This window comes from Peromyscus eremicus, chromosome 13 (genome assembly GCF_949786415.1).
Source record: "Peromyscus eremicus chromosome 13, PerEre_H2_v1, whole genome shotgun sequence".
Lineage (NCBI taxonomy): Eukaryota > Metazoa > Chordata > Mammalia > Rodentia > Cricetidae > Peromyscus > Peromyscus eremicus.
Genome location: NC_081429.1, coordinates 51574631 through 51589042, shown reverse-complemented (window position 1 = coordinate 51589042; position 14412 = coordinate 51574631). Strand labels below are relative to the sequence as shown.

General features: G+C 39.1%; 1 protein-coding gene and 1 long non-coding RNA gene across 2 annotated transcripts in view; one reads left to right on the top strand and one right to left on the bottom strand.

The window, feature by feature from the left end:
- C2cd6 (C2 calcium dependent domain containing 6) overlaps nt 1-14412 on the bottom strand; it is an 87825-nt gene that overhangs the window by 4570 nt on the left and 68843 nt on the right. The window contains exons 16-18 of the mRNA XM_059278806.1: nt 9908-9970; nt 7331-7405; nt 904-5670 (exon numbers count right to left, since the gene is read on the bottom strand). Of these exons, the coding sequence (XP_059134789.1) occupies nt 904-5670; nt 7331-7405; nt 9908-9970 (4905 nt within the window). The remainder of the gene's footprint in view (nt 1-903; nt 5671-7330; nt 7406-9907; nt 9971-14412) is intronic.
- LOC131923676 (uncharacterized) overlaps nt 11701-14412 on the top strand; it is a 97571-nt gene continuing 94859 nt past the window's right edge. The window contains exon 1 of the long non-coding RNA XR_009382653.1: nt 11701-11884. This is a non-coding gene — a long non-coding RNA (uncharacterized LOC131923676). The remainder of the gene's footprint in view (nt 11885-14412) is intronic.

Sequence of the window (14412 nt, the reverse complement as noted above, 5' to 3'; positions counted from 1 at the left end):
GCATCCATAGCTCACACAAATTGGACGTGGTGGGGGTGGGGCGAGGACACAGCTTGGGTAGGTAGGGAAGGAAGGTGGATCTGGGAGGAGGTAGGCAAGTGAGTCTGATCAAAACACTATGCAAGTTTCAAAGAACTGAGAAAACCTAGAATCTCATTTTCAAGATCTCAGAATATGATACGGCAGAAAGGGTAAAGGACCGAACAAGTGGAGTTAAATTGAAAAGGTTCAATTCACAATCCCCAAGAGTATAAGCTATCTATCTATCTATCTATCTATCTATCTATCTATCTATATATATATATATATATATATATATATATATTTCTAATTCCTAGCAGAGTCAGAGCTTCATATTCTTTCCTGACAGAGATAATCCAGATAGCTGAAAAAGCCATGTATACAGTTCTATCTCTGGCAGAAGAAAATCTCACTTATGTTTCGATGGTACCTGGCCACTCATGGTTATGTAGGCTTTACTGCACAGAACCCTAGGCTATGGTCAGGATGGCCAGCCAGCAGGGCTTCCAAAGACAGGGCTGTGTGCCTGGGCTGCACATTTGCCAGCCTAGAGAGCTTTCCTAGAGAAAAGAACATCATTTCCTAAGTCATGTACAGACAAGGTATCCTTTTCCTACTTCATAAAAGGCACTCTGGTTTTGCAATTGTATTTTGAATCAGTTAAGATATTTGAATTTCAGAATATTTTTAAAATATGGAAGTCTGTATATCTTGGGGCTATTAAAGTTACACACACACACACACACACACACACACACACACACACACACACACGCATGCGCGCGCACACACCTTCATTTAGAAGGCATACATATCCTAAGGCAAAATTATTACAAAGCTTTGCCAAATACAGAAGAAAATACTTAGGAAAAGCATTATTACGTGTATAGTTCTCCTCGCAGTCCAGTGGAGTAAGGTCCTTGGAACAGATTTCCGGAGATGAGGTCTTGCAGTGGGCAGTGCGGCTGGCAGTATCCTGACTATCTTGTGAAATGACTTCTTTGGTTTGGTGGTGTAATCTCTTTCTTTTCTTTTGGATTTCATGTTTTCTCTCGTCAGTACTTCTGGGAAGAAAGATGGCCTGGAGTTTCTCTCCTCCTCTTTGTACCGAAACGACTGCGATTCAGCACCCCTGGCACATTTTTCTTTGCAGTCTTCATACGGGTTTATATAAAGAGTTTCCATTTCATTTTTGAATTGTGCAAATGTTACCAAGTGTTTTTTATTATTATTATTATTTTCTTTCCACCTCTGACAATACTGGTCTAATTTTGATTGCTCCCCATTTTCTGTGTTGACATAAATGAAAGTGTTAGCTCGCCAGGTAGGGAAGGAGAGCCTGTTCAAGTGTTCATTTTCTCTTGCTGTTTTGCAGGTAGGAAGTTTTAGGTAAGGTGAAAATCCTGGATCAGCTCTTTCCTGAACAGCCAGTTTGCAAATGTTATTGTTATCCCTTTTCTCAAGCGCCTTCACTTTTAGTGTCTTTTCAAAGCAGTGTTTTGACTGAATTGGTTTTGCTCTACCATCCCAACTGTATGGCTCTTGAGTCTCTGTTCTGTAAATAGAATTTTCTGCTTGAGGAAGTTGCATGAAACCATGGTCTTGCTTGTGTTTCTTAAGTAATATATCTGCAGGTCTTTCTGGTGACTTATTTAATGGAATTGCCTGGATGTTTTTCTTGGAAGAAGGTTGTACTTTCATTAATGTTTTAACTTCCCTACTATAAACGTGTTTATGTTCCCAAGATGTTGATGGATTTTCTTTTAAATTGTGTGAAAAGGAGCTTCCTTTTTCTCCCTTTCTGGTCGGTTCTGTTTCTCCACATATATCTTCAAGAAATGTTCGAAAGGTGGTATTTTGACCAGTTTTCGGATATTTCTTTTGCTCTTCTGAATCCTCCCTCATAAAGCTGCCTTCATCTCTAAAAGGTGAATCTGTGGTTATGTATTTGAATGGCATGGGAGGCGAATTAAGTGAGTTAACTTGCTGGCTGATTCCCTTTAGTTGCCTCTCTGTCATTAGTCCTGATTTATGAAGTTTATCTATAAAGAGGATCTGGACATATTTGCTCAAATCAGCTTTTAGGCTTAATAATTCATTTTCTGATAAAGGTTTAAGATAATTTTGTAGAGATTCGTTGAAAGGGTATTTCATGTTTATTTTGAGCCTTGAACCAAAATGCCCGCTGGCAATGTCTTGCCCCAGCCCGTGCAGAGGCTTTGAAGAGCTGTTACTCGCCATGGAGGACATGCTGGGACGGAGTGCCACACCGTCTGTCTCATTGAATAAATTGCTCCCTGAAAGATTCTTCACGAAATAATTTTGGAGAATTTCATTTAGAAAAGATCTAAGCTTTATTTCTAAATGTTTATCTATGAAATGATGGTTAAAATTATTTACAAAGGACATGATTTCCTCAACAGTTTTGGAATACTTGTCCTGAAAAGAGCTTTGCTCTTTTAACTCTGTTTTCTCGTTCATCAGATACAGGTTTCGGTAAATTTGGGGTAAGTCCTCCTTGGTGATGTGGCCTGCCTCTGAGAGCTTTTCTAGAAGGTAATGCTGAATGTGCTTGCTTAACTCAGACTTCATGTTTTTTACTTCTGACTCTGAGAGTTTCTCTAGAAACACAGACAGCTTTGGATCCAGAATGGGCTTCTTGTCTGCTTTGCCCGCTTTATTAAAATTCTCTTGCGTTTTTTCTAAGTGTTCTGTACCACGTGGTGAAGAATGTTGTGTTAGTCTGTCAAACTGTTTGTCTAGATACTCTCTTCTTTCAGACTGATTGTATTTGAAGAAATTTTTGAAGATACTTTTTAGGATGGATTTTAATATGACTGAGTCTGTGTCTTTAAGATTGCCCATTAAGTTACTTAGAGACTTTACAGCGGAACTGAGCCCAGCCTCCTCCGTGTCCGGTCTCTGGTGTTCATTTGGGGAGTCAGACTTTCTTTCTGCTTTTGGGTAGTTTGGCTCTTGTGCCGACGTACTTTGGCTGTCTTCTGTGTAATCAGCTGCATTCACAGAGGTCTCTATGGGCTTAGTGCTAGGTGTCGTCTGTCTTGAAAGCAGTTTTGTGTGGCTTTTGACATTATGGTGCTGCTCTGTGGGATTCTGCAGCTTTTCCTCAGGAGAGGCTGTCTGTATGTCCAACAGAGAGCTCTGGTTTTCTTTATCTAGTTGTATCACTTTGATTATCCCAGAATCTAAAAGAGTTTCTACAGGAAACGACTGTATTATTGTGCTTATCCCGGATTTTGGCCGTGACAAAGGAGCTCCATTGCTTTTTTCTTCGTAGGTAAGAATCTGTGAAGATGTAGTTCTCTCCCAGTATGTGAACAGTTGGTCCTGTAAGGCCATCTGTGTCTCGCTCAGTACCGTTGCTCCTGTCTCTAGCTTCGAGAATATGGGTGCAGTGAATATCTGCTTAATGACGTAGTCATGAACACCGCCATTTAAACCCTGATCGGAACCTGATACTTCACTTACTAAATGTTTGGTTTTGAAACTGCTCTTTCTGTTCATTGGAAAGGGTATTTCAGCAGCCTCTAAGTGTTTGTCAGAGACATCTTCTATGTCTGAAGATGTTCCTGGCCCGCCTTCCGGAAGTAAATCTTGAGGAACACTTTTAATCACAGGACTTAAAAGAGCCTGTGAATTCAGAATGTCTTTGGGTGAAAGCCAGCTGTTTATGTCTTGGACTTGTTCAAACACTCTGTCTTCTGTCCCACATGATGGTCTGTCCTGCACACCTAGAGGCAGAGGGGAGCTTCCCTGCATCTCCTCGGCATTGGTGCAGGCTTCTGGTGTAGAAAATAACTCATCTGAAAGGTCTTGCAGATTTTTACTTAAAATTGATTTGAGTGCTATTGACTGTTTTAAATTTTCAATATCAGAGGTAAAATTGATTGAGCTTGAGGGGTGATATATGCTAACATTTCCAGTCACTGATGGTTCTCTTCGGCAGTTTGGTAAAGATACATCTGGTAGCTGTTCTTCTAACTTACTCTCCATAGCTGAAGAGTCTACTGTGACGGTGGCAGGATCCCATGCTAACTCGTCCCTCATAGCTGGAGTTTTCGCTGTGTTGGTAGTAAGATCTGAATTGACAGTAGGCTTACCACTTGGCAATTTATTCTTACTATCTAAAGATTTTGTTGAAATGATACTAGCATCATGGGACAACTTATTAGTATCTGAAGACTTTCTTGCATTAATACTAGAATCATGGCTCAACTTACTAGGATCTGAAGACTTTGTTGTATGGGAACTAGGGCCGCTGGATAGCCTCGTCTCTGAAGGCTTCATTGTATTAGAACTAGGGCCACTGGATAGCCTAGTCTCTGAAGGCTTCGTTGTATGGGAACTAGGGCCACTGGATAGCCTCGTCTCTGAAGGCTTCGTTGTATTAGAACTAGGGCCACTGGATAGCCTTGTCTCTGAAGGCTTTGTTGTATGGGAACTAGGGCTACTGGATAGCCTCGTCTCTAAAGGCTTCGTTGTATGGGAACTAGGGCTGCTGGATAGCCTTGTCTCTGAAGGCTTCGTTGTATGGGAACTAGGGCCGCTGGATAGCCTAGTCTCTGAAGGCTTCGTTGTATGGGAACTAGGGCCGTTGGATAGCCTCGTCTCTGAAGGCTTCGTTGTATGGGAACTAGGGCCGCTGGATAGCCTCGTCTCTGAAGGCTTCGTTGTATGGGAACTAGGGCCGCTGGATAGCCTCGTCTCTGAAGGCTTCGTTGTATGGGAACTAGGGCCGCTGGATAGCCTCGTCTCTGAAGGCTTCGTTGTATGGGAACTAGGGCCGCTGGATAGCCTCGTCTCTGAAGGCTTCGTTGTATGGGAACTAGGGCCGCTGGATAGCCTCGTCTCTGAAGGCTTCGTTGTATGGGAACTAGGGCCGCTGGATAGCCTTGTCTCTGAAGGCTTCGTTGTATGGGAACTAGGGGCGCTGCATAGCCTTGTCTCTGAAGGCTTCGTTGTATTGGAACTAGGGGCGCTGGATAGCCTTGTCTCTGAAGGCTTTGTTGTATTGGAACTAGGGCCGCTGGATAGCCTCGTCTCTGAAGGCTTCGTTGTATTGGAACTAGGGCCACTGGATAGTTTTGTCTCTGAAGGCTTCGTTGTATGGGAACTAGGGCCACTGGATAGTTTTGTCTCTGAAGACTTTGTTGTATTGGAACTAGGGCCGCTGGATAGCCTTGTCTCTGAAGGCTTCGTTGTCTTGGAACTAGGATCAGTTGACAGTTTATAATCAGATTCTGAAATCTTTGTTATGGTGATAACGGGATTATCACTTGTAAATATACTCTTTGTATGTGAAGTGTTTGTTGTGTTGAGAGTAGGATCATGTGGCAACTTGTTCTTCCTGTCTGAAGTCATTGTGGTGGTGGTAGTATGGTCAGGAGGCACATTATTCTTTTTGGTCACCATGTGGATTGTGATGAGGTTAGGATCATTAGCCCAGGTTGTATTAGATCCTGCAGACCTTGGATGTTCTGGGTAAGGAGGGTCTTGATCTTCGTGCTCTGCAACTTCTGTACTTACAGTGCTTGGATATCTGTATGTGTCTTGGTCTTTCTTCTTTCTGAATGACATTTTGCTGTTTATGTTCCTTAGAAAAGGATCAAGACCACCCTTGATGAATTTCTGAAAGTACAATATAAAAGAAAAAAGAAATTCCTTAGCACTTATTTAAAATTATCATGACTTTCCTAGTCAGTTTTTATAGAGTAAGTTGTCAATTGAGAAGTCAACTTTATTTGAAAATACTTGAAGTTTGAGTGAAAAGAATTTTTTTTTTTTTTTGAACTGAGGATCGAACCCAGGGCCTTGTGCTTGCTAGGCACTGAGCTAAATCCCCAACCCCGAAAATAAATTTTTAGCAAAAAAAATTTGAATTCCTAATCCTAACATATCCTTTCAGGTTTTTTTGGTTTTGTTTTGGTTTGGTTTGGTTTGGTTTTTGGTTTTTGGTTTTTTGTTTTTTTTTTCTTTTTGGCTACTTGGAATTTTTCTGGTGAGGCACTGGCATTGCTAGCTTTTAAATTTACCTTTTTTTGAGTCTTTCTCTCTCTCTCTCTCTCTCTCTCTCTCTCTCTCTCTCTCTCTCTCTCTCTCTCTCTCTCTCTCTCTCTCTCCTTATTTTTGAGATGCAATCTTCCTGTGTTGCCCAGGCAGGCCTGGAATGCCCGGGTTTAAGGGATCCTCTTTCCTTACTCTGTCTACGGTGAAATCGTTAACTCCTGGAACGCCACTGTAAATACTTCTTTTAATGGTTACAGTTAGTTGTGTCTATTGAGACAGTAGGTGGTTAAAACCAAGGTCAAAATCTCATCTGCTATAAATATTTACCATTTAGTAATAATTTCAGAATTAAAAAAATGAATACAAGTAGTGAATGTCCATGATATTATTCTTTAAAGATCATCTTGGGGCATCATCTGCCTTTAAGTTTGAGTTTCCACAATGAAGGTCTCTGCTCAGTCCTTAATATGACACAGTAGAATTGGGCTTTTTGAGTATGCAGAGATGGCTAAGAGAATAATGTAAAAATCTCTGGCTTACAGTGAAATTAGCTATATTAAACTGAGATCTATATAGTCAATTGTTGAAGTAATCTTTAAAATGAAATCTGTCTATATATTTTTTAATTATTTTATTTACATGTGATTGCCCGCTCAGGGCAGTAGGGCTTGGATCTCTGGAGCTGGCACTATGGGTGGTTGGGAGGCCCCAGATGTGGATACCCAGAACTAAACTCAGGTCCTCTGAGAGAGCAGCCAGGATTCCACTACCCAGCTGGAGTGATAGCCCAGCTGTTAAAGGCTTCATCTTCTAAAATCTTATTCTTGAAGCCTCTTAGTCAATCTCTTTGTGCAACTTCTACATTGTGAGATTGAAAAAAATGCAAAATCTGAAATAATCAGTCTACTAGTTCACTGCAACTCAGCTCAAAGTGCATTTTAATGATTAATATATTATATATTATAATTATTTTTTCAAATGCTAATAGATACTCAGGTATTAGGAATCTCTTGGGTTTTTTTGTTTTGTTTTGTTTCTTTGTTTTTGTTTTTCAGAAACACATATTCCAAGATTTAATTTCAGATTGAAATTGATTAGGTCAAATGAAGCTTGTAAATGCATTATTTTTAAAGGTAGTTAGGCATTTCTAATGACTAGTTCTGGTTTGAGAAATACATACGTTATTTATGTATACTTACATATACATATACATGCATATGTAGTATTAGAGAAAGCTAGTAACTGAATAGACATGGTACCAGACTAGGATAATAGGACTCACCTGATGTTTGGGTTTGAATTCTGCAGATTCCCCTCTGAAAACTGGTGTAGTATACTCTTTTTGTGTAAAAGCCACCTTGTAAAAGAGGAAGTTTTAACTTTAGACCACTTATAATACAAAATACTGTTCAAGATCATTTTACTCTCAATACTCACTAAAGGTATAAACATTGTTTAAAGCTAAATAAGTGTTTTGTCTCCTAATTACTTTGCAGTAGAGATTATCAAATATGTAGTGACCTTCTTTATCTGGCTTGAAGTTTGATTTGTCAGATATTACTACTCCTGTTTGCTTTTACATTCCATTTTCTTGGAATATCACTTTGAATCTCAATCTTTTTAGTCTGTGCATGTCACTGCGACTGAGGGAGTTTCTGGCAGACAGCAAACACTTGCACCTTGGTTTTTTTCATTCAGTCAGCCAGTCTGCATATACTAATTAGAGTTAAGACAATTTATTAAAATTCACGTACTAACTCTGGAGCTAGCATTACATGTATTTGCAGGGTCCTTGGATTCAAACTGGTGCACATGATTGCATAAGTGCTCTTAACCACTGAACTATTTCTCCAACTTCCTCAAAATATTTCTTATTGAATTTTTGTGAATCTAATATTTTGCCATTCCTTAACTCAATTATTTTCAGACATTGAACAACTACAGTAAACAAGTCCCTCTCCCAAGTTCTAACAATGGGTAACATTTAAGTATTAACCAACTTTAACATGCAGTATGTACACTTGACTTGGAAAGACATCAATGGAGTTTATGGTGCTTGCTTTCAAACAATATACTTCATTAAAATGAGACATGTTCATTTAACTAGGAGTTCTAAGGCTTAGGCACGGTTGGTTGCGGTGACTCCATGTAATCAGGTCTCTCCATGTTGGCTGCCCCAGGCATTGTCTCTTTACTAGGTAGAAAAACAACCACCACTAGCTACTGACATAAAAGGACGAGGCTTTTAAATATTCTTTTCTGGTGGTGAACCTAGCCTTTAACTGCTGAGCCATCTCTCCAGCCCTTTAAACATTCTCATATAAATTATATGCTACCAGTTTGTCCTGGTGACAAGGTAAGAAAGGGGTCAGAGACTGCTAATCCCACTAGTTATTGGAGTTATGTAATGGGTATTGTGGTGGTGTAATAGGTGTTGAAAGACAAAAAGTATGTTAAATACTTGGATAATTTTGTTAAATGGCATTGAGACAATGAGATTCTTTTGTTATACATAAAAAAAAAAAACAGCCAGATGGTTTGAAAGCTAAACATGAGCTGGGGGTACAGCTTAGTTGGTAAAGTATTTGCCTAGCGTGTGTGAAGGCCTGGGGTCAATCCTCAGCACCACACCCACAAAAAGAGGTAAACATAAAAAGCATATAATAGAAAAATCTAGAATACTGATGTCACCTTGGGAAGAAGAAATATCTTCTAAACAAGATATTAAAACTAGATATAAGGTAACAATCATAAAGGAAAAGCTGCTAAATTTGACCCCATCAACATTTAAACGAAAAACTATCAATAACCATCATAGATAACCAAGCATTGTATTTAGAATATAAAAATCACATGTAAATAAATAAGCATAAAACCTGATTTGTAAACATGGATGACTGTAAGCAGTCAAATAATAGAAACAACAAGGATGACATACACATGGAAACTGTTCACTCTCATTAATAATCAAAAGATGAAATTTAAGTATTGGTAGAATATTAATTGTTGGTCATCAAATGAACAAAAAACTACAATGTAGAGGAGGATAATGGGTGTTTTCCTACATTTGAGTACATATGCATGTTGGTACCTCCGGTTTAAAGGATAATCTGGCCGTGTCTATTGACATTAAATATGCTCATATTCTCTGATACACTACTCTTATTTCTCATCTTGTGCTATATGCTCATGAAGGGGATAAAAGGGTACTTACCGTTCAATAAATGCCTATAATGTTTCAAGTTCTTTGAAGTTTCTTGAAATAGGTGATAGCATGTGATATAAATTACTCAAAATTTTATGGTGATGAGAATAGAAGAATATGGATTTGAATCTAGGTATTCCTGTCAAACTCCTGTGATGACTTACACAAAACCTGCACAAGATTGGACCCATTAACGCCCCTGGCTAGAGCTAAAATGGAGGAGCACCTTAAGGGCACCTCGTGACATGGGGATGCCTGTAGTGTGGCTTTTACCGTGGGTACCATGGACAATGGTATCTTTCAAGCTATCAGAGGTTTTCAAAATTCTTAAGTGGAAGTAAACAATACACTAGAGAGAGTTTAACAGCCATTAAAATCAGAGATCCACAGTTAATGTACTTTTGAAGTTTGGAGAGGATTGTTTTCCATGGAGAAAAGAGAATCCCTGGAATTCCGTCTCTAGTGGTACCTTAGGAGACATAATGGCAACAAGAAGTCGACTGTAGCCATGGTCGGGAGGGTCAGTGGCCATGCCTTCTCCCAGCTTTACTTGAAGGAGCTGGTATCTTGTTGACAAGATTGGCACCTGGCCAGTTTCCCACGGCCCTCGGTTTGCTGAAGACCCTCCCAGCTGTCTTCTGGTCAGATCCTTACCTTTCGGAGGCAACTGACTATGTCAGTAGGATGTGTTTCCCAAGATTTCCTTAACTGGATGAACTGTAGTTCAAGAAAGGTTTCAGAAGATCAAGTTACAATCTGTTCAAACCGTATGTGGGACAACTGTGGCCATGCAGGCCATCAAGAGACATCTAGCGTTTTTGTTTTTGTTTTCCTACTTAGAAGGGACAAAGAAGAGGGTGATATGTGTTTATTTACTCATACTCAGACTGCATTTGTGATCAGAATATACGTCTACTGTCATTAAAAGGACATTTAACTGCTTCGAGGATGAAAGACCAAAGGGCTAATAAGAGTGGCCCGTGGCCATCGTTTTCTTGGTGACTTGTCTCCCTGCTTTATTGTTGTTTTTGAGTGTGTGCAAATACTCAGATAGGAAGCTCCTGACTACACTCTTTCGTTTAAAATTGTAGAGTTCTTTTTATACTTCACATACTTCACATAATGCTTGTTTATACCAGACCCTCATGTTACTTTATATGAATTACATAATTATGCAATCAGCATGAATCATTTAACAGTAAAAGACTTTATGGATTGGAACATTCCTAAATAGTCATTCTTTGTGGGGGCTAGAGAGATGGCTCAGCTGTTAAGAGCACTGGCTGCTCTTCTAGAGGACCTGGGTTCGATTCCCAGCACCCAAATGGCAGCTCACAACTGTCTGTAACTCCAGTTCCAGAGGATCCGACACCCTCCCGCAGATACACACAGGCGAAACACCAATTCACATAAAATAAATATTTTAAAATATTCATTCTTTGCTTTGAAAGTAAAATATGATGTCTTCATTTCGAAAATACTGAATATAAAACTCTTTTAATTAAAAAAAAAAATTTTGGCCCTACCAACATCTGTTATGGAGGCAGGGAGACACCTATGAGGCCCCGCTCTTCCCTGAGGAGACAGGCATTTGGTGGTCACTGGGGATGAGACATTTTCTTCAACTGTGCAGTACCTGGTAAGGTGCCTGTACCACTGTAAAAAGCTTCTCACTGGTTCCTGTAGGGAACCACAGTGAAACTCACTGGGCCACCAAAAAGTTTTTACAGATGTGAAAATAGAATGGGGACTAGTAGGGAAGGAGCAGGGGATCAGCAGAGGGCGACGACAAGGGGCTGACAGGAAGTGTGAATCTGATCAAAGCACATGATAGATGTGAGTGGGAATATAATATATAAAATATAACCCATCACTGTGTATACTTTATATATGCTAATAACTTTTATTCTAGGTATTTTGTTTATACTACACCACACCACACCATAGCAATTTCTCTTTGTCATTATCAAATACTCTCTTTGTTAAGTAAAATTAAATTCTATCCCTCTCAACCTTTCATGCATCCTAACTTTGGGAAAAGGATTTAGGATCCAGTCAATGCCAGTGTTTAAATGGAAGTTAGCTGAGCCATATTGTCCAAGTTAAAATTTACAAATTTAATTTAATTTACAAATTTAATTCAAAAAACAATGAAGATGTTATTGAAAGACAGCCACCTGGATAAGCTGGGCTTGGAAAGGGGTGCAGCCAGTCCTTCCCAGTTCAGATTTGTGCTCCAGGCGCTGGTCTCTAAACAGAGCATCTCTTTAACACACCGTCCACCTTGGTTCATAAAAACCTCCTTTTCCACCTTCAAATTACTCCAAGGCCTACTTTCCCATAGAATTCTGAGGATTTTGCAACTTGCTTGTGAAGCTTAGCTGTTTAGGAATTTGTTCTAGAACTCTGAAATGTCTTCAATTTATAAATCTGTTGCCCTGGTGATAGATTCTTTCAAACTTCTAAGTCTGCTGTATGTAATCTGTCTTGTCTTATAGGCTGCCATTTGAATTTCTCTTGGCTTTATTAAGAAGTAATGGGGAGCCTGTGTACCCCTTAATAGATTCCCCTGGTAGTGGCTCTAACACAACTGTTGTATAATTTCACAACAAAGACATCACCATTATAAAGGTAAGATATAGAATATTCCAAAAGAAATCCTTTCTATAGTCACATTTATTTCCTCCCTGCCTCCATACACAACCACTAATCTGTTCTCCACTTCTTAATTGTACTATTTCAAGAATGTTATGAAAATAGAATCATGGAGCCTACAGTATTTGATAATAGTCTATTTTTACTTAGCATAATTCTCAAAAATTCAAAAAAGTTACTTAATGTGTCAATGATTTGCTCCCTTTCACTGCTGACTATTGCTCCAGGATTTACTTAGGAGTTGGTGAACATCTGGTTGTCTCCAAGTTCAAGCTATAAATAAGGCTTCTGTGAACATGAGTTCCCAGGCTTTCCTTCCTAACATATAACACTTAATTTCTGTAGGATAAGTACCCAAGAATTCAGTTACTGGCAGGTACAGATCTAGTTTCTGTCTTTCATTTTTTTTTTTAAAGAAACTATTCATCTTTTGGGGGGAGTGACTATAACATTTTCCACTATGTTTTCCTCCACAATCCACTAGTTTTAGTTTCTATTTTAAATTCTTGATGAGACCTAGGCCATGATTCATTTAAATTTCTGCCTGTGAATGTTCAGTTGCCCCCAACACAGTCAGAAAGGTCTCTCCTCTCCATTACATTCCTTCTGCATCATTACCAACCATTTCATTGTACCTGTGGGATGACTGCTGGCATGTTCTTTTTTCCTTAACACTTTATTTATTAGACTTATTCATTTTACTTTTGGTTTGAGAGTTTGCCTTCGTGTTTTTATGTGTACCATGTGTGTGCTTGGTGCTCAGAGAGCTCAGAAGAGGGCATCGGATCCCCAAGAACTGGAGTAAATCACCATGTAGGTGCTGGGCATCAAACTCCGGTCCTCTGCAAGAGTGGCCAGTGCTCTTCACCCCTAAGGCATCTCTCCATCCCCACTGGGATGCTGATTATCTCCCACTGATCTATGTATCTGCTGCTCCTCCAAAATCATACTCCCTTGATTCTTTATTACATAATACAAAGTAATTGTTCCTACGTTGTTCCTTTTAAAGATTGTTTTCAAATATTCTGGGGTCTTTGTCTTTCTACATACATTTCTGGAGTGATATTTTCTCCACAAAAGCTACAGTTTAGACAGAATTTACATGATATCTTCAGAGCACCTTGAAGAGAACTGACAACTTGACTATGTTGACCTCTCCAGTCAGGAGTACAGTAGTTCTCTATTTATTTAGATGTTCAATGTCCTTTACTATCGCTTGTCATTTTTACTATATTTTATACATGCTTTTGATAGATTTATAAGTGTTGTATCTTTTCTGAGTTATGTTATTGTATAACATATTAATTGTATTAATTGTTTCTGGGTGTTTTTTGTTAGTATATATAAATACTATTTTATTTTATTTTGTTGTGCGATTGAATCTGTTTTCATCAGCTTTCCTGAACTCAGTTACTAGTTTCCTGGTTTTTTCCTTTGCAGGCTACCTGATGATACAATTGTATCATCTGAAAATGCAATTTATTTCCTCCTTTCTAGTCTGCATGACTTTTATTTCCTTTGCTTGCCATAGTGTAATGACCAAAATTTCTTGCACTCTACTGAACGAGAACTATCAGCAAACACTTTGCCTTGTTTCTGATCTTTGAGGGCAAACAGTCTTTCACTGTTCAATATAATGTAATATGTGAGCTTTTGGAGAAAGCTACCTTTTATTACAAGTTTGTTCAGAGTTTTATATAATGGCTGGGTGTTGAATTTTCTGAAAAGCTTCCCCCATATCATTCTGCATTATTTCATTCCTATAATCTGTTGACACACATTTCTTTAATACTCATAGGACTACTCAGGCTGTCTGCTTTATCATGATTGAGTAGGGAGTTTTTGCTCCATTCTGTGCTATGGCATTCATTTCTTCTATTAACTAAACCTTTTGGTCAGTGACTGACCACATACATGACAGTGATCTTAAGATCGTATTACCTAGTGATGTCATAACAGTCTTAAGTTTTTGTGTGGTTTCTGTACAGTAAAATTGCACTCCCCAGAATGTATACCCATCATTAAATGGGATGTAACTGAGTATCTTTAACTTCTCAAGATGCGCCGACAGGGGGTGGTTGACTGTATGCGCTCTAGAATAAAATCCGGACACCCCTAGGTAGTTTATCCAAAGTCCACTTCAGTGTCCTCACCTGTAATTAAAACCCATAGGAATTCCCACTTGTGAGCATCCAATCAAAATAGTGCTCACAATAGCTTAAAATGGTGCCAGCGTTATGATATAATCTCACTAGATGTCCTTTCCAGGGCCTGCTGCACAGTAGGTACACAGGTACCATGAACAGTGTCAACTTAATCCCAGCTAACAGTGGAAAGACTGGTACCCAGTCCATGTCTTCTAACTTGGAATCTCGGCCTCCTGTGACAGCGAAGCTGTACAGAAGCCATGCCCTTCCTTCTAACATAAGCACAGACTGTGGAGAGTCTTTGTGCTATTTCTAGATGCATGAGTTAGTATGAAGATGTGAACATCAAACATCAAC